The sequence below is a fragment of the Cibotium barometz genome, chromosome 26 (genome assembly GCF_041138505.1).
Source record: "Cibotium barometz isolate CiBa-2024 chromosome 26, ASM4113850v1, whole genome shotgun sequence".
NCBI lineage: Eukaryota > Viridiplantae > Streptophyta > Polypodiopsida > Cyatheales > Cibotiaceae > Cibotium > Cibotium barometz.
The window spans coordinates 40,669,523-40,690,272 of record NC_141071.1 but is presented as its reverse complement, the minus strand read 5'-3'; the positions used below and the strand labels follow the sequence as shown (position 1 = coordinate 40,690,272).

The 20,750-nt window shown below is 41.9% G+C and overlaps 1 protein-coding gene across 1 annotated transcript in view; it reads right to left on the bottom strand.

Annotated features, from left to right (window-relative positions):
• The window catches only part of LOC147623967 (rho GTPase-activating protein 7-like), a 104,107-nt gene extending 83,646 nt beyond the window's left edge, over nt 1–20,461 (bottom strand). Inside the window, exons 1-2 of the mRNA XM_086820836.1 lie at nt 19,158–20,461; nt 18,348–18,384 (exon numbers count right to left, since the gene is read on the bottom strand). Of these exons, the coding sequence (XP_086676962.1) occupies nt 18,348–18,384; nt 19,158–19,202 (82 nt within the window). The 5' untranslated portion in view covers nt 19,203–20,461. The remainder of the gene's footprint in view (nt 1–18,347; nt 18,385–19,157) is intronic.
• Between the last annotated feature and the right edge of the window lie 289 nt (nt 20,462–20,750).

The window sequence follows — 20,750 nt, the reverse complement described above, 5'->3', positions numbered from 1 at the left end:
TGCCATGCGTTGACATCCCACTGCTCGAGAGTTTGTGGTGATCTTTCGAGGGGGGAAAGAACCTTTTTATATGTCACATCAGTTGGTTGAGTGGTAATTTGATGGTATGGGACATCAAATTCTCACGGAATCAATTGTAGTCTTGGTGGAATGGGACGCCATGGCTTGTGTATGTAACTTGACTCTTTGGCAGGTCTGTATGTACACTTGTCCGTAGTGATAAAGTGTGCAACATAAAATTTGAACTTTGAAAATTACCAAATATAGCCATAAGTTGGGATAAAACCCAATTACAGAGTTCGGAGAAGCTCTAGGTAGCAAGACCATGATGGTGTACTAGTGCTAACAGAGTGATTTAGTTCCGGAGTGATCTAAATCTAGAGGTTAGCAGTAAGACTAGTTTGGTTGGACAGTTTCATGCATGGGGGACGCCCTATAGCATTTTGCAAGTGTAGTCTTGCCTATGTTCAACATAAGTGTGCGATTGTGAGCACATTTTAGTTGCTACCATATGAATTTGGAAAATATATTACTTTCCTACATAAGCAATTGTAATATTGCATGACAGGCTATTTTGCTTACAAAGTTCATGTGCGTGTAAACCCTATAAGTCGTATGACCCCTTGGGAATGAGTGGAGCATTCCATGGATTTAATAAGGTTTTACATGGCAATAGTGAGTAGTATCTCACTCCAGATGAGCCTGGTTGTTGTTAGTATCGGATCCGACATATGTAGTGTACATAAATTCGGGCTGAGTTAGGATAGAAGGCTAAGCCGGAGAGCTTAGTGGTAAATCCTACTGTATCTGGTGAGTTTGACTTAACCGGAGTGTTAAGAAGTAAACTCAAAGTCTGGGGCTGAACCGGAGTGTTCGGAGGCAGACATATCTTTTGTTAAATCGGAGAATTTAGCAAAAGATGAGCTTGGGGTGAACCATGGTACCCAGGAAAAAAGCTCTTCACACTAAAATAGTGCACAATAATTTTAGGGTGATAAAAATCCATCGCAGGAATGTTTTACAACTTTCCATAGATGATAGATGAAGACCATGTACTTTATGGAGTTAAAGTACATAGGTGGTGACTTCGGCGCCACATTTTTTGTAGAAAGTCACCAGTGGTGTGGTTAGGTCAGCCGAGACTCCACAAGACCTATGCACTAGTTTTTAAGTTGACCTCTATGATAAGGACGTCCAAAAAATTCGTGTTGTAATACCAGAGATTGTACTGCAATGTGCAATGGAGGGGTCAATTTGTGTAGTCACTTCTTGACTTAAGCATCTTGTTATAGATGGTTGTATATGGTACTCCCACTCGGGGGAGGTACGACATTGGGTACGGAGTTACTCACAGACTAGTATGGAGTTACTAGTGTGATGATAGTGGGTACGTAGTTACTCACTACTAATACATAGCTGTTAATAAAATTAAGATCCTCGAGTGAAAGATACTCTAGATCAACATTTTAAATTACCGAACCACAATCCATGAGTATCGAGGTACTCATAAATATGTTGACGTTGTTCAAATCGAGGGACCGATTTGTTCGATGGTATGGAATAAGCAAGGAGAGTGGAGTAACTTAAAAGTTACACATCACTAGTCCTAGTGAGTTGTCGAGGTCATCCGTAGTTTGATGATCCCCTCTACCTATCAGATAACATTCAATTTGCAAGCCCTGGCATTTAATCCGTAGTGATTATGAGTTGGGTGTGAGATATGGTTATGAAGTTCTTACAAGAGTACTCATTTATTTGCTTGTTCATTCGTTATAGCTTGGTAGAGATTGCCACCTGTGATGGGTAGGTAGCTTTGCCGCTATGATGAGGAGGCAGCAAATAATGTTCTCATAGTTATACTTCATACCAACACCAAACAGGGATAGGATGAAATTCCTAAGTTCATCATCACGAAGTACTGTGATGTTTGCATTTATATTGAATGTATGATGTAATGAGACATTGGGCTTGTGTAATTACCATCAATTATCTAGCAACCTATGGCTTCGCAGCAGCAAGCTCAGTCATTATCTGTGGATTGATAATGTGGTTATTAGTAGTTTGGAATTTTTCTTGATAGATGGTACAACCCACCCAAATGATTCATAAGTGTGTAACCGCTTATGAAGGGTAATAAATGCAACAATGAAGCACTTTGTTACAAGTGTGAAACCACTGATCTGTTGCAAAGCAGTTTATCAATAGTACCACCATATGTACGTAGAACATCTTCGTTACAAGATGTTTAAAAGTTTCTTGGAAGGACTCAAGAATATAACATATGATATTAAACACGGTCTAGATTTGTTCTTGGACCTATGACATTAGCGCGTAGTCCGCTTGAAAGTAGAGTTTTTGAGGACAAAAACCTTTCTTGAGGGAAAGGAGGGATATCCTCAAATATCACATAAACTGGAATGGTTGTGTGAGTCCAGACAATACTGGAAGGGATGTGTCTGGTAATAGCAACAAAGAGTTGTAAGTGATTGGATGTAACTCCAGACACCCGCAGTGGTGCAAGAACCTTTATCAAACATCTCCACATACTATATGATCTGCCCGCAAAGATAGTATGGCTTAAGAGATAGGAAGTTTGATTGTTATATTTGAAGGGAAATCTTCAAAACTTACATTTACTCTGAGTTAGAGTGGAGTTTAACCATCCGTAGATTGATGGTAGTTAGAAACTCAACAAGATTCTAGAGCATATGCTTGTGCAAAGATGTTACTCTAAGAGAGAGGTATCTCTCAGCTTTGGAACTAATTCTTGTGATGCATGATTAGATTGGCTCTAGTTTATTTCTCCTATGGCCGTAGAACTTTCCAAGGAAAAGTTTTAACAAGTTGGTGAAGCAACATGGTAGCGTAGTCTACAAATATCTAGTAGCATAGTCTAACAACTTGCGCTACTAAAGTGCTCTCCAGTACATTAGCTTCTGTGCTAATGACATGATGCAAAATCAAGGCATGAAATTTGCCTTAAGGTTTTGGTTGAAATACCAAATCATGGCTTGTGTGAGCATGATCCTGTCTTTACAGAGGTCTGGCGCGCTGTACGCGTACGCACTTTGTCACAGCCTCGCCCACCTTCCTCGCCGGCACATAATTCTAGTCCGGAGAGACTGGCCGTAGGTGCGGCGGGTAGCGAGGCGAGAGTTAGTCCGGAGAGGCTAGCCGAGCCTTCGGGATATAGTTTTGATAGTCCATGTGCAGGTCATCCTGGGATTCAGAAGACCTATGCACTAGTAAAAAGACAGTTTTATTGGCCTATTTTGTTTAAGAACGTCTAGACTTATGTGCTGAAATGCAGTAAGTGCCAGGTCAATAAACATGAACGTCTTAAGGTTGGAGAACTACTCCATCCACTGGAGATTCCTCAAGGAAAATGGGAAACAATTTCCATGGATTTCATTACCGGTTTACCCAAGACGAGTCGAGGGAATGACTCGGTGTGGGTGGTAGTGGACAGGTTAACTAAACTGGCAAAGTTTATTACCACAAAAAAAAAAAAAAAACTGTTAAAATGCCAGAGTTGGCAAAACTCTTTATTGAACATCTCTACAAGCTATATGGCCTGCCCGCAGATATAGTGTCGGATAGAGATAAAAGTTCAACAGTCATTTTTGGAGAGAAATCTTCAAAAAGTTGGATACTACTTTGAGTATGAGTATGGTAGATCATCCGGAGTCTGATGGTCAAACTGAAAAAGTTAACCAAATACTCGAGGATATGTTGCGTTCTTATGTAAGTAAGAAGCAATCAAATTGGGAAGAATATTTGCCCATATTGGAGTTTGCTTATAACAACTCCAAGCATTCAGCGACTGGATTTACACCATTCATGTCAATGTATGGATTCCAGCCGAGATCTCCGATGGCTGTAGGCCTGGAAAGGAGAAGATTCAATCTGTCAAGGATTTCCTTGAAGATATGAATGATATGCTCAAAGCTGCACGCAAGAGCATTCGTAGCGCACAGAAACGCGCTAAACATTTGCCTATAAAGGACGCAGACAAGTGACCTTTGCAGAAGGTGACTTTGTATTCCTCAAGTTTCCTACGCAGTCAGAAACCATGAAAACGGGAAAGTGTAATATGTAGCACATACCGTCACATTTTAGGCCAATAGAATGACCTCTCTAATTTCTCCAAGGTACTGTTGATACCTCTATGACCCCCAACAAGAGAATCATGGATATTGTGGCAAAGGACTTGGCGCTTTCTTTGAGTACACAAAGATGGTTCTTGAAAAACAACCAACCATCTCGTATACTGGTTCTGAATTGAGAGCCAACTGATATTGAGTCCCGAACTCTTCCGAATCCGGATATTGTGCCTTCATACTATCTGAGTCTTTACCTTGTGTCACCATTTGGCCACCCAATTGGTCCACCTGTGTTTTCTGATTATGTATGTACATTGGACTGACGTCCATGGCAGTCGCATATGCCGAGGATTAATGCCACTCCTGTGATACTGTGGACTTGGCTTTCCGCTGGGACTTGTGCCTGTGTGTACATGGCTAGAAATGCCTGGAGGATTGGTGTTCCATTGGGTCTGGTATATCGTATACTTACCTGGAGCACATCTATTTTGGTATAGTCTCATGAACAGGGATTGTCCATACCAATGTTGCATTGCATAGCATCTTTATGTGCTTGCTTGCTTGCAATTGAAATTGCATGCTGTTTTCATGCTTGCCCAACCAATGTGTAGTTCGGGGTAAGGGGACGCCCGCCCGTGAACCATGCGAGTGAAATTGTCTGCCGCCGACATGGTTATGTGGCGTGTGGCAGGTAGTAAGTATTAGTCATAAACCTAGCTTTAGGAATTAGCACTAATTAATAAGTGAGTGTGTACACACTTCATTAAGTTTTGGGCGACCAAAACTCACTTATAAGTTATGACCAGCCTTGTGTTCTCACACACTAATGTCTCGAGGTGGACAAAACCCAATGTCCACCGCCCAAGACCTTATCCCCTTTGCACAAAGGGAGCAACCAGCCATGTGTCCGTTCTAGCTTGCACCACAAGGCACTTGTCCTCTCTACTTAACACCTAGAGTGCACAACTCACCCTATCTCTCTTCCCTCTCTCTCTAGCAGTAGTGCTCCATCCATCACACCCCCCCAAGCTCAGTACTTTCATAGTTTACTTCATGTTCATTTTGTTCTTTTTCTTTCTGGACATCCAAAAGACATTGATAGTTGTACACTGATTTGTCTCATAGGTCGAGTTCGGCCTCTAGTAGACGTTTATACAGCTTTCTTTCTTTCTTTCTTTCTAGAAGTAGGCATCCCCTTCATGAGGCCTCTTTGGCTGTATTTTCTGCACTTTCTCTTCCCAACTCCATATCCAAGCTTGCTAGTGTGTTTTCCAAGCTTCCAAGAGTGTTTCCAGGTGGTGTTCACTCTCCCACACACTCCCAATGACTGAAATTCAACAAAACAGCTCTTATTTTTGCTGTAATTACTGGTCTTCTTGCTGAAAACCCTAATTTCAGCCCTCCTTTCTCAAGTTGAACCATAGGGGAAGCTTTCCCAGGGTTCCCTTCATCCTCTTGAAGACTTTTGTCATGAAGGATCGCGATAAATCGAAGATTTCAACAATCCAAACGCTTCCATCGCGAAGACTTCCGCTGTCATCGACTCTACTTGCAATTGGTAAGCTTTGATGCTTAAATATGGAAGCAAGTAGCAGGAGGGAGGAACCGGACTCCATGATTACATACCCTGTGTAGTGTTCTCTTGTTCTACGTGCTCTCTGCAGGATTGTTGCTACCATGTGTTGGTGGAACAATAGAGAGCAAATGGTAGGGAACATGGATACTTGAGAGGATAGGGTGAGCTACAAGTCTACACCGACAACACATTGTTTGCAATACCGTATTCATATGCATTGGTATGGAAATCCTGTCAAAAATGCCCATGACACTGTGTACTTGATTCTCCCAAGATCAATATACTTTATTTGAGGGAGGGGCCGGCCGTTCCGGCTCATTGTGCGTTGCCTGGTTGGCTGCTGGCCGACTGGCCACATAAGCCACCAAAGGGACTAGCCAACTGCTTGGCAAGGCTTGGATGCCTTTTGCAAGGCTAGCCCATATTGGGCTGCCTTGGGACTGGCCTTTGGGTTGGCCCCTTCTATGTGAGATGATCTTAACAATGCCTAATAATCCATCTAATGCTAAGGCTAACAACTACATGCCCCTGTATAATGCTTTCTCCAAGTGGGTTAAGAGGACTAACATCTGACTGACCTCTGAAGCTCAGAGACTAACCTACATAACTCGTGCCTAACTGTCCTTGGACTGAAGGCTCACAATGGGGTCACTACATACGACAAATAACCGTAAAAAAGGTTCTGCTTCTGTACAAATGCTGCACTAATGATCATGCTAGTGTGTCACTGTGTACCCTAGTGCAGGATGCAAGTGACAGCTCCTGTACTTGTTCCTGTTTTCCCGACACCTTTTCGCATTTAGATAGCCACACCCACTTCTTGTGATAGAGAATACGGCATGTGGATATTCGGGGATCAAACCTCGGAACAGGATTTATCATTTATCCCATCATACCTTTCTCTTGGAACATCATCCTTATCTTGGCCTTGTCATCCCAGACGAATCTCTTATATTCCATGAGATCAATATATACCCAGAGCAGGCTCCCCTCGCATCCGGTGCCCCCACCCGTCCCCGACCTATACTCCTCCGACACCTGCTCCCTCGCCACTTGCTACCCACCCCAGCCCTAGCCCTCTTGATCGTCCTCCATATACTAGGTGGTCGTTAAGCAGCTCCTCCCCTAACAGCCTCGCCACGGCCACATTCCAACATGGCCCAACCTTGCCCTCTCAGAGATTTTCTTACTAGGACACAACAGCACCTTCAGGAGCTCTAGCAATAGACCAACGATACCAACTCAATCACAATGGAAGAAGAACATATTTTCAAAGATGCACCAATTCTCTCCCCATGGCAACAGAACATGCAAACCCAAATGAAGGCTATGCAAGCTCAACTCCAATCAACATTGGCAATGCTCATAGCGCAGATGCAACAGCTTCAACGAGGATTCTCCCAACCAACCAGCTCGCGTGCTTCAATTTTGACACACTCCATTTTCGACGACATACTGACGACGGTAAACTTAAATTGCTTTATCATTTACTTCAAGCAAGTCATTCTAAGAAATTGGGCATAAAACCCATTGAAGCATTCAAAGGCCAACACAACAAACGCAAGGACTATACCAGCTTCATCTATATTTTGAGGACTTCAACCTCTCCGACCAGAAGAAAGTGACTTGCTGCCTCCTTGCTTGAAGATACTACCTTTCTGTGTTGGCAACGGCTATTGACAGATGGCAAGTCCATCATGACTTAGGATAAGTTCGAGCATGCCATCCATAAGCAATGTATACCTACCAATGCGGATTTCCAAGCACGCACAATCTCGTTTACGTTATTTGACCCAAGCCGGATCATTGGCCTCTTACATCTCACACACACTCACACAAGCATGCAAGCAAGCTAACAAGACTCATAGCCATAGACATGCAAGATATGGAAACAAGAAAGAGATTGAAATCACCAGACAAGTAAGTAGAGAAACTATCCAAGCTAAAGCTCAATGTTTATTGTATTACTGAGAATGTCTTTACACACTCTCATAAGTCATATACAATTGGGCTTTGCTCGGCTACCCACACTTATGGGGTGTCCAAAATATGTCCTCATTACATATACAAGCCTTATATGACCGGTTCATTATTTACAAAGATGGGCCTTTCTCGCAATTCACTAGTTTGACACGAGATCTCTTCAATAACCCCTGAAGAAAGGCTACATGCCTTTGTCGAGGGTCGTAATCCCAATCTTCGTGTGGACGTGCAAATGTACAACCCCGTTGACCCTACCTCGTCAATTGCATATACGGAACGCATAGCAAACCTTACCAAGACCTCTCGGGGACCTCCTCAACTAGGATGTCCACCCTTTTCAACTCCATGCAAAAATCCTCGCCCCTACAACAATAGTGGCAGTACCCCTTCCTTTGGCAGTGCTTCAAATCGATTCAATTCTCAAACAAGTTCCCAAAAACCTCGCCATCAGAATGGTTCCTCCTCCGATCACTCATGGTGGCGACCACAATCCTCTCAACCACGAGGATTAGACCATGGACGTAACCAACCTCGCCATTTTAAGTCAAACTCTCAAAATTCTTCTCAAGGACAACAAAAATCGAACCTATGTACCATCTGTTTGATCATTGGTTTGAGTGCCCTAAACATCCTAATCATCGGCAAAACTCCAACGTGGAACCTTCTACCTCTGAAGACAAGTCCCAGGTTCAGTATTTAGAAAATTCCAAAGACAAGCGTACTATGGTCTTGTCTCAACATGCACAAGCATGTATAATTACCTCCGTGACACAAGCACGGGCTACCTCCACAATTCCGACCTCGACATCCACACGTGTTAACACTTATCGCTCAATTTTCGGCTACCCAATCACTGTTCTAAACGAGAGCGGATGATCTCACAACTTTGTGGCCACGGCGATGATTTAGTATTTGAAAATACACACCACTTGTAGCCCCCACACTTATGAGAGAGTTGGCAGACGGGTCTGGTTTCAAGTGCAACGCCATTGCTCCTTGACTTCCCATCAATATCGTAACAAGATGGACTTTAAGGTTATGCCCCTATCCAGATACGACATGATCTTGGGTCAGCAATGGTTATATTAGTACGACCCTCTCATCAATTTTCGCAGTCATACCTTATAGTTTGTCAAAAATGGCATGGACATCGATCTCTAAGGCATTTGTGATCAACCCTCCACACCAACCTTGTCCGCACTTCAAGCAAAGCGATGGGTTCCAAAGGCTTCGACACTTTTAATGATTTATTCCAGAGAGGAGATAACGCCTGACCATAATTCCTCAACCCTTTTTTACCCCACTTTTGGATCTTTTTGCTACATAATTACCCCCAGTTTTACCTCCTCCATGACATCTACTTCCTAACAATTCGCCACTGACTCGCGTCCCATATCAAGTCTCTTTTATTAAATCACAAGAAATTCAATGCCACTTAATGGAGCTCTTAGACAAAGGTCATGTTCATCCCAACAAGAGTCCTTTTGGCACACCAATTTTGCTAGTGAAAAAGAAAGATAAGTCAATGCGACTTTGCATTGATTATCGTGCCCTCAACAAACTCACAACCAAGAATAAATAGCCTCTTCCTCGATTTCGTGAATTATTTGATCAATTGCTTCATGCCAAAGTATTTTCGAAGATTGATTTAAAGTCTGGATATCATTAGATCTATATGCATGAAGGTAATGAGCACAAGATTACCTTCTATACGATGTATATATATTATGAGTATATGGTCATGCCTTTCGGGTTAACAATGCCCCAGCAACTTTTATGAGTCTCATTAATGACCTTTTTCGTCCATTTTTTGACAAGTTATCTTGGCGATATCTTGGTTTTTAGTGCTTCAATCGATGAGCACAAGAGGCATCTACCTCAAGTTTTTTAGATATTGCACGACAATGCACTTTTTATCAATCCACAAAAAAGTGAATTTTTCAAAGATATCACTAGAGTATCTTTGACAAGTCCATGATAATTTATCTTGGCGATATCTTGGTTTTTAGTGCTTCAATCGATGAGCACAAGCGGCATCTACCTCAAGATTTTTAGATATTACGTGACAATGCACTTTTCATCAATCCACAAAAAAGTGAATTTTTCAAAGATATCACTGGAGTATCTTGGGCACATTATTTCAACTGATGGTATTTCCATTGATCCTAAGAAGATACGAGTTATTAACGATTGGTCGACGACACAGAATGTTCATGATGTCAAATCATTCCTGGGTCTTGCCAATTTTTTCCATACAAAGTTTTATAAGTTTTCAAGGATTGTACCACCATTGACAAAGGTTTTAAAGTCAACACCCACTTTTCGATGGACAGATGATGCTTCTCACGCCTTTAATAAGCTAAAGATTGCTTTAACAACAACCCCACTAATAGCAAATGCAGATTCCAATCTTCCTTTCAAAGTCACAAATACTTCTAACATTGCAATTGGCGTAGTTCTTATGCAACAAGGCCGAGCCATCGCTTTTGACAATCATAAGCATTCAAGTATATGAATAAGGAGTTCTTGTTGGCAATTATTCATGCTTATTAAGCCTGGAAACATTATCTCTTGGAGAAGACATATCATCATTCCCTGAAGTATATTTTCACTCAACCAATTATAAAAGCACAACATGGCAAATGGGTGAAGTATTTGGCAAACTTTCAAATGACTATTCAATATGTTCTTGGTCTTTCTAATGTGGTTGCTGATGCTATTAGCAGAATGCCTCAAGCCTTAGTAATGGCTATTTCTACAGTTCAAGAAACTTTTAAAGATCCATATGCAAGCGATCAAGACTTTGCAAATGGTTTTTTAGTGATTACGACTCCATAGTCTAGTACTTTTGATTTAAAGAGTTATGCAACGTACTCTCTCATTGAGAGATTACTTTATTATCAGGATCACATCTGTGTTCCTCATAACACAAGTATGCGTAAACTCTTGGTAAAGGAACATCATGAGGTTCCTTATGCAATTCATCCTAGTATCAACAAGACTTATCGATTGCTGACAGCTACTTATTATTGGCCTCAATGAAACAAGATATTATAAAGTTTGTTACAACATGCTTCTCTTGTCAGCAAATGAAATCCAGTAGACAAGCTCCAAGTGGTCTTCTTCAACCACTTCTTGTACCAAATGAATGATTGGAAAGTATCAATATGGATTTCATTACATCTCTACTGCGTTCTTCGAAAGGTAAATACACGGATAATGGTGTGGTTGACCGTTGACGGATTTTACAAAATGGCACACTTTATACATGCAAGAAGACGCTCTAGATATCGCTTCGTTATTTCTTCAGTATATTTTCAAGATACATGGATTGCCAAAGTCCATTTTTCAGATCGAGATCCTATGTTTAAAAGACATTTTTGGACTTCACTTTTCAAGTCACTTAGCATAAATTTGTTATTCAGTTCAGCATATCATCCATAGACGGATAGCCAAATTGACAAAGTTCATCAAATTCTTTAAGAGATGCTTAGACATTACATTCAGTCTCATTTAGCATCTTGGGAAGCTTATTTACCATTGATGGAATTTGCTTACAACAATTCTCATCATACAACAATTGATATGAGTCCTTTTCAAGCCGCTTAAGGTTATACACCGATTGTGTCATCCAACTTTGTTCTTCAAAGTAAGATGGCATTAGTGGATCAATTAGTTCAAGAAATGCAAGACATTATTATTCAAGTTCGAGATTAGATGATTCGAGTTCAAGAACAATATCAACAAACCAATAACCGACGTTACTATGGTCCTTTTTAGATTATTAAGAAGAATTCTCTTTGAGTTATAAGTTGGATTTACCACCTTCATGGGAAAAAATTCACCTGACTTTTCACATATCATGGATCATAAAGTTTGTACAAATTATTACAGAATTCTTGGTACAATGAAAAGATTTGGATGTTTCATATTCAACTTGGCAAAGTGATGAAGATCTACAACAATACCCAGAATTACTTCAAGAGTTCTTTTATCAACAATAATCACTTATATAATCCTGGATCTTATTTTAAGTAAGACGGAATGTCACGATTATGACTTAATCTCTCTTAATTATCCTTAATTACTCTTAATCATTGAAGGACACCAATGAAGAGTCACACCCTATCACATGGGCATCACCAAAGGACATGTCTATTCAAAGAGACATCTATTGATCATCACATTGGTCATCACCAAAGGACATGTCTATTCAAAGAGATACATCTATCGATCAAAGCACACATCTCTACATCCAAAGGACATAACTATTCATTCAAGAGTCACACTCTTTTCCGCTCTAAGCATCTTACTTTCAATGTTGTCTTTAATCGTGTCTTATAAATCACTAATAGGCTGAGAAGTACTCACAAGCACACCATCACATGTGGTGGTCATAATCAAGAATCATGGTCTGTGCAAAAACCTAGTAGAGTTGGTCCTATTTACGTAAGCTTTCAAGTCGCTAAGTGTAATTATTTGGCCCTCCTAGCTCTATTTCACATGATGAAACCCATGCCCGGATACTAGACAGGTTGAAGAAGACATGGGACAAGGTCCATAAGGTTTGATTAAGAAAAAGCACCAATTTTGGTCAAAAAGCATGAAAAAGTAAAATGTCCAACTAGATTGCCCGCAAGCCAAGGACACCACTGGCAAGAGAAGACTAAGCCGGACCAAAAAGATACAAGCCGCTTTTTCAAAAAGCAACTCCAAGGCCAAAAAGCAAGGCCTTGAAGTTAGAAAAGCAAAAGCTAAATAACTTTGGCAAAAGTTGAGTAATATTTTATTATTGAAAAGCAAAAAGAGAAAAGCAAAGAGTAAAAAGGGAAAAGCAAAGCATGGATAAGCTTTTGGCAAAAAGCAGGGCCCTTTTCAAGTATAAAAGAAGCATGAGCCTCTCTTGAGCATCAAGTTGGAGGATAACCTCTTCATCTTTGAGGTGTCACTATCTCCGTTGAAGCTTGGAAATCATCTTCTTGATCATGAACCAAACCATGGAGTTTTTCATCATTGCCCACTCATTCAGAGCGCCTTCATCGGTTGTAGTGTCACGCCATCATCTGTCCATACGACTGTTCGGATCCATACAGCCGTACGAAACTGTGCAGAACTATATGGGGATGTGCATGTCAAAATACGCAGCAGAGATGATGACCAGATCTGGGAACACAAGAGCAAAACGCAATGCAAAAAATCACAGCACAAGAGAGAGAGAGATAGAGGTGTGTAACTCTGCTCTATATGCACAAGAAGATCCCGGAAATAGTACAAAAGTGATGGGGAGCATGGGGCATATTTATATGCCCCATAGATGCAGTCGGCCTGCACTAGAGGCTCTCCACGACTGCATAAAGCAGTCGGCCAGTAGTAGTAGCCTCCACGACTGTAGGAGCAAGTCGGCCAGCCACCAGCACCTCCACGACTGTGTAAAACAGGTCGGCCAGCCATGGGGTGCAGTCGGCCAGCACCATGGGCTCCTGCCAACCATCTAGCATCCATCCACACCATGGAAAAATGGGAAAAAATAGGGAAAAAAATACGGGGAGTGAGGAAAAATGATAAAACACCTCATAAGGGTGGGCACACCCACAACAAAGGCCCTGGTGTATAAAAATAGACAGGAGATGACTTCTAACACCCCCTCTCAGCTCCTGGCTGTGAAACCAACCACATGGAGCTAGGGTGCCGCCTGAGCAAATCCTGAGATAGCGACTTCGTGAAGAGGTCCACCGTACTGTCCTCCGTCGAACAGAACTCTAGCAAGATGTCATCAGCAACGATCTGTTCAGGAACAAAGTGCCTCTGGATGACCATGGGTTCCTCCAGTGGAAGCCCAAACCTGCAATGTAACCTCTACATCCTCACCACCTCACAAACAGCATCACAAGCAACCCGGTTCTCTGCCTCTGTCATCGACAAGGCAAAAGATGACTGCCTCTTACTGCTCCGTATAACTGCTCCTGGTCCTGAAGTAGATCTCCTCGTGTCCGGATCTCCTCCCCAAACTAAGTCACTCCAACCGTGGAGTCGGACTCCATCCTTCGCATGCCGCAGAAACCACAGGAAACGCAATCCTGCCTCCCAAAGAGTCATCCGCAACCATGAGCTCAACTGCCGCATCAGGAAGCTCCCGTCCAATCTGGTGTCCATCAACCAGATCAATGAACCATTCTGCTTCTGACTCCTCTTCCCGAACAGTCCCGTACGGTCCACCAATCAGCAACACAACAGTCCCCCTCTTGCTCTCACAAATCCCAAGAACTATCTAGAGCCTAGGCTCTGATACCATGTCAACATACGCAGCGGAGATGATGACCAGATATGGGAACACGAGCAAAACGCAGTGCAGAAAATCACAGCACAAGAGAGAGAGAGATAGAGGCGTGTAACTCTGCTCTATATACACAAGAAGATCCCGGAAATAGTACAAAAGTGATGGGGAGCATGGGGCATATTTATATGCCCCATAGATGCAGTCGGCCTACGGTAGAGGCTCTCCACGACTGCATAAAGCAATCGGCCAGCAGTAGTAGCCTCCACGATTGTAGGAGCAAGTCGGCCAGCCACCAGCACCTCCACGACTGTGTAAAACAGGTCGGCCAGCCATGGGGTGCAGTCGGCCAGCACCACGGGCTCCTGCCAACCATCTGGCATCCATCCACACCATGGAAAAATGGAAAAAAATAGGGAAAAAAATACGGGGAGTGAGGAAAAATGATAAAACACCTCATAAGGGCGGGCACACCCACAACAAAGGCCCTGGTGTATAAAAATAGACACGAGATGACTTCTAACAATGCAAACATGTGTGGAGTTGTATGAACTGAATTTCAAAAACCCTAAAAATTTCCAGAAACCCTGAAACTACTCCAAAAATCCTTAAAATTGCTTTTTGGAGGTTTTTATCACCCGAAAACCATTAAAACGGGTTTTATATCAGTTTTCTTGCCAAAAAGAGCTTTTCCATGGTTTCCTTCATCGACAAGGCTGCAGGAATTGTGGAGATTACTCATGGGATGAGCGAGTGATTCTTGGATTGGAACTTGGATTTGGATCTGGACTTGGACTAGAACTTGGATTGGAACTTGGACTTGGATTTGGATTGGAACTAGAACTTGGATTGGAACTTGGACTCGGACTTGGATTGGAACTAGAACTTGGATGAAACTTGAATTTGGATTTGGACTTGGACTAGAACTTGGATTGGAACTTAGATCTGGATCTGGACTTGGACTTGGATTTGGATTGGAACTAGAACTTGGATATAAACTTGGACTTGGACATAAACTTGGACTTGGATATGAAGTTGGATTTGGATTCATTGGACTTGGATTCATTGGATTTGGATATTGGATCTAGTACTAGCCTAGTGAGAGATACATGTGGGTCATCCCCGTAGTGTGCTCGGTATCAGAGATCCCGTGCCTAGACATCGACATCGACATCAACTTGGATATTCTACATCAGCATATCTGTTTGTTTTGTATTCATTGATTGTATTGATCCTAGTCAACGTGCCCGTGGATTGTTCTTGAATAAATTCCTGAAAGGGAGTGGGGTCTGTTCCTCGCTCAGTGTGGTGTATTGTGCAAGATCCCTATTCCCCCTTCTCTCACCCCTCTCTCTCTATATATTTATCTCTTGGACATGTGGTTGAGTCTGTCATTGCATGCCCCGCTAGACTTACAATGGTATCATAGCAGAATTTCTCTTGAAAAAACTTTCTTGGGGGGTGACAGAGCCATGTGGAGAGTAGAGAGAGACCAAGGGCCTCATGAAGGGAACAACTATGAGGCTAATACATAACTTCTAGATGGCAACTAAGACCGTCGATCTATTTCTCATGAGACCACGGCCATGACATCGGCAAAGTACCAAGATTTTCAACAGTCTAGACAGTTTCTCCGAGATGAAGAATTCCTAGCTTGGAGAGCTAAGAAGTAACAGGACCAAAGATGGGCTCGAATGAATGAAGATTGTTTTGCAGATACTCTTCCAGGAGAGCTAGCTCCAAAGAGACTAGAAGATCATCAGATTGACATCATGCCAAGAAGCTCACCTCCTAACAAACCTCCTTATCGTGTGAGTCGGGCACAACAAGAGGAGATTATAAAGTAAGTGAACAAGCTATTGAAAACGGGCTTTTAGACCTAGCTCATCATCTTTTTGCTCCCCAGTCTTATTGGTTCAAAAAAAGAATGGTTCTCAGCGGGGGGTGTATTGATTACAAGGCTCTTAACAAGATCACTACGAAGAACAGGTTTTCTATTTCTAAGAGATAGATTAGATGGAGCCACCATCTTTAAGAGGATTGACTTGAAAAGTGGTTACCATTAAGTCAAGATTATTCCAGAGGACATTCACAAGACCACATTAGGACTACCTTTGGACTCTGAGTATTTGGTGATACCTTTTGGTCTTACCAATGCCCCAACTACTTTCAACCGAATGATAGAAAAAATATTTCAAGCACATAGAATGTTTGGTTCGTCAAAAGGTCAAGTTTGATCAAAAAACGCCAGCCGGATTATTGCACCCATTGAATGTTCTAAGGGAGAGTATGTATGGACGGGAGCCTGTTTGATGCCACCCGTGTATGGCCAGGATGGTGTCTTACCTATGGGACTTGGACTAGAACTTGGATTGAAACTTGGATTTGAATCTGGACTTAAACTAGAACATGAACTTGGGCTTGGATATGAACTTGGATCTGGATTCATTGGACTTGGATTTGGATTCATTAAACTTGGTTGGATTCATTGAACTTGGATTCATTGGATTTGGATATTGGATCTAGTACTAGCCCGGTGAGAGATACTTGTGGGCCATCCCCAGGGTGCGCTCAACATCAGAGATCTCGTGCCTAGACATCGACTTGGATATTCTACATCGGCATATCTGTTTGTTTTGTATTCATTGATTGTATTGATCCTGGCCAGCGTGCCCGTGGATTGTTCCTGAATAAATTCTTGATCAATACAATCAATGAATACAAATGACAGGGCAACAAGGCACAAAAAGAAACCCTGCTTATACATCCCCTCATATTGCTAATGCTGACATTTGTCCTTTCTAAAGCCTATTGTTAATTGTTTGAAGTTCTCGACCAAGACATAGTTCACGCCTAGTTCAATTGCAGCTTTCATTCACAAAAATACAAGATAACCTTGGGGAGAAAGGGAGAGGAAAACCTCTACTTTGGTTAAATTTCAGCTCGGCCCAAGCTTGCTACATTTATGCTACTTATTTGATGTAGTCATGTGATCTTGACAATCTTGTGTAGAATGATGAAATCCAAAGAAACTACACAATTCCACCTCCTATGGAATGGATGTAGACTTCCCCTTTGCCATTGAAGCAAGAGATTGTGGTTCTGCATCTATTGGCAGGTAGTGAAGCAAGAACAAGACTCAATTGCCCAATGGGAGTGTGTGGTATTGTGAGAGAAAACTAACTTATATACAAGGCCATAAGTATTCACATGCACTTAAACAGTGGTCGGTCAGGCGTTCAAGGATCCTAAGTGACCTATTGCATATACAATGCTTAATCTCATAATAATTGCATAAATACATTCACAGGAGATTGCTTGCTACCACATGCTCTTAATCATAGTTGTCTACGAAACTAGTCCCACTCATGAGATACGTAAAATATGGTACGATACAAAACTATACAAGCGAAACTTTTTTTTGAATGGCCGTTTTTTTTGTTGACTTTTTTTATGTCCATTTTTTTTCTTCGTGTTTTGTTTTACTGTTTTTTACGATAGTTTTTTTCCTTCATGTTTTGTTTTACTATTTTTTATGGCCATTTGGGGAATGGGGGCTTTCTACCTTGCCACCTTCACTCAACTTTGCATCTCTAAATGTGTACAAATATCAATTTTTCAAGTGTTTTTTAAGTCGACCATACCTCTATCGAACTTATTTTTTCAAAATAAAAAGTCTCGTACCGGTACCGTTTTCTCGTACCTTCGTTCCTGACAACTATGCTCTTAATGTTAGGATTGTGCATCTCAGTGTTATGGAACTCTACCTATTTTATGGGCTTTTATGCTATTATAAAAGGTGATCTTGTCCACAAGCTCTCTCTCCTTTGCTCCCTTCCTCTCTGTTGTTTTATCTACGCTTCCGCGTGCATACTCCAACATGATTAAGTATTCCATCAGACCATTACATGCGCATATCCAAGTTGTAGATTTGGACACTGTCACTTCATAGCTTGATTGTATATCGTATTGGTGTGTCCGTCTTTTCCCTTTGATGTAGAATATTGGCAATTGTTAATAATCATTTGTTGTCTGTCTCATAACCTAACTCATGTTTCTAGACAAGGTAGTCACTCAGCTCAACAAAGAGATTCCACTTATGCTAGTTCTACAATTGGTTGGGCTTCCCCTCATAGGAAGAGGTCTCGAGATTAAAGGCCTTGGTTAGCAAATGGAAAGAACACCTACAATAAGATAACACAAGAACCATTGATGTTTTCAAATTGCATCTTCTAAATTATCTACGAAGTGTATCAGCTTGATGGGCACCAATCTTTATTGAATGATATGACAAAAACCTAATAATAGTGTGTACCTAAAGCAAAGAACAATTAAGACTTTGTTTCGAAAAATTAAGATGAGATCTGCTAAATCGTTATGCGCATCTGTATATCATTAAAGAGAGACTAACCTTTTGATGAGATAAGCAATGACCCACTTTTGTAGACCTGCACATGACACGCTCACTTAATACAAAAAATAAGTGAGTTTGCACAGCATGATTGTTCCATGTAATAACAATAATAAACACAAAACACCTGCCTCCCCCAAAACAAAAGCGAAAAAAACAAAAAAAAAACAAACAAAAAAACAAAAAAAAACAAACAAACAAACAAACAAACAAACAAAAAAACGACTACTAATTTACCCATAGCTCCGTCAGCCCAATGTATGTATACAAAGCCCCTGATAGCAAGTTGATTTGTTTTGGAGCTCTGTAAAGACCATTGTCTCTTGTTCACAATTTGCTATAGAAATGCCAGCTTATAATTTATAAACTATTCTGATAGTATTGACTGTATCACTTCCTTATTTGGATGGTTGTGTCTCTTGCTATTTCCTTGAAATACTCCTAGGCAAACCCATATGTTTTTCTCTCAAGAAACTTGATTTTACTGCAAAGTTGAGTGAGTAATTCTTATGTATAGACAAACAACTTCAACCTGGTCAAACCCTCTCAGGGCTCCTTTTGCTCTTCAATTTTACTGCCTTACCAAGGGTGTCTAGTGCGTTATTTTTGGGCTGAAGCAATAGCATCCGAAATTATATTATGAACATACCCCCCCCCCCCCCCCCCCCACTGCACAGTTCATGGCATGAAACCCCCAAGCTTTCAAAGCACACAAGTGTGTGGTTTCAACAACTAAACAAAATGCACCATGAAGACTCTCCCTCCCTGCAAAACAATTCAGTGGGGAAGAGAGAGTAGTTAATAGCTCACCAGATTGGCTCCCCGGCCTCTTGAACGCTCGTGAGGAGTTGACATGTTCTTGCTGGCCGTAGCAGAACTCTTCAATTTGAAGCAGACAAACTCTGTTTTTTCACATGCGATGCATTACAACAAGCTGAGCAATGGCTCTTTTACCTTCTGCAGCTTCTCGCTCCCTTTCTGACAAGTGCTTCATGTGTGTGGTTTCTTCCTGTTAACTTAGATAGGGCCAATCATTCTGTCTGCGAAGCAATGACTCCTCTCATTGAACTTACCATTTTTTGAGCATTCGCGACCAGGCTAGTTCTGATGTGTGCCAGTTCTTTAGAAGAAATAATGGCTTCCCAAGGAGAATGTCCGTCTGAGCTTCTTGAAAGCATCAATTGCACTGGATGCAAACTCTGGTGATGGTTCAATGCCTCATCAGAGAGGGTAGAAACATCGAGAATCCAAAATTATTTAAGGTCGGCCTGATCTTGGACCAGCATTGCAGTTAGATCACAGGGATAAACCGGAGCTGGGGAGAGTAAAGCAGAGGTGAAATGCACACTAGAAAATGGCAAGGAAGCCCGGGCTTTAGAAATAAGAGAAAGAAGTGGCCAAATGAAGCTACTACAGCCAAAAATCAGACAGCCCTAGATCGAAAAATCAAATGAAGCCAGGGTAGAAAGATCGGAGAAAGCTAGGGAGAAACTTTCGAAGGGACTAGGGCACAAAATAGGTCACAAATCAGAGAATGCTAGAGCGAAAATCAGAGAATGCTGGAGCAAAAATCAGAGAAAATTCCAGGTCGAAATTCAGAGAAATCTGGGGAAACTTTTTGAGGCAAAAACCAGAACAAGGTAGGGTAGCAAAGTTATACAAAATGAAGGTGGAGCTCAGGGGTCCGGAAAAGAGAATGTGGTAGAGGGGGCAGAATGAAACGTGAAGGGAAAGGGGGATGATTGGCCAGAACCTGTTGCTGTTGTTGATGATGGTTGCTGTTGATGATGATGATGGTGGTGAGCGACGGGCAAAGCATTTGCCTTATCTCTGCAATTAGCGCTCCGCGGAGTGCTTCTGCCTGCTCCAGCAATGGAGTTTCGCGGCAATGCTTTGATGTACTCTCTCTCTCTCTCTCTCTGTGTGTGTGTGTTTTGCTGCTGCTGCTGCTAAAGTGGGGGTTCCACCATAGCCAGAAAGCTTTGAGGTTTCATAGGAGGAGAGCTTGCTGCCTAGAAAGTGCTGTCACGCATAAAAGCACCACCGCCTTCACACGCAAATCTTCCAAATTAAGACAAGCCCACGGTCCCCAAACCCCCCAACGTGCTGCCCCCTACGCTAAGCCCTACAGCCTGTACTAGTCTGTCCTCTACCCCTTTCTAACGTGTCACCTCAAGGCTTGTCCACATCATCCGCGCTGGAGCCTGCCACTTCACTCCCCTGCCACGTCACCCCGCTCTTTCTCCACGTCCTCCCCCCTCCACGTCACTGCAATTTTTTAAATAATTTACTTTGAAAAATGTCACTGTATCTAAAGACGCTTTTTGGAAATTGGCAGCCGTCATGCTTTTTTGTGTTGGGAATCTGGATCGGTTTTTTTTTTTTTCTGTTTTTTTGTTTTTT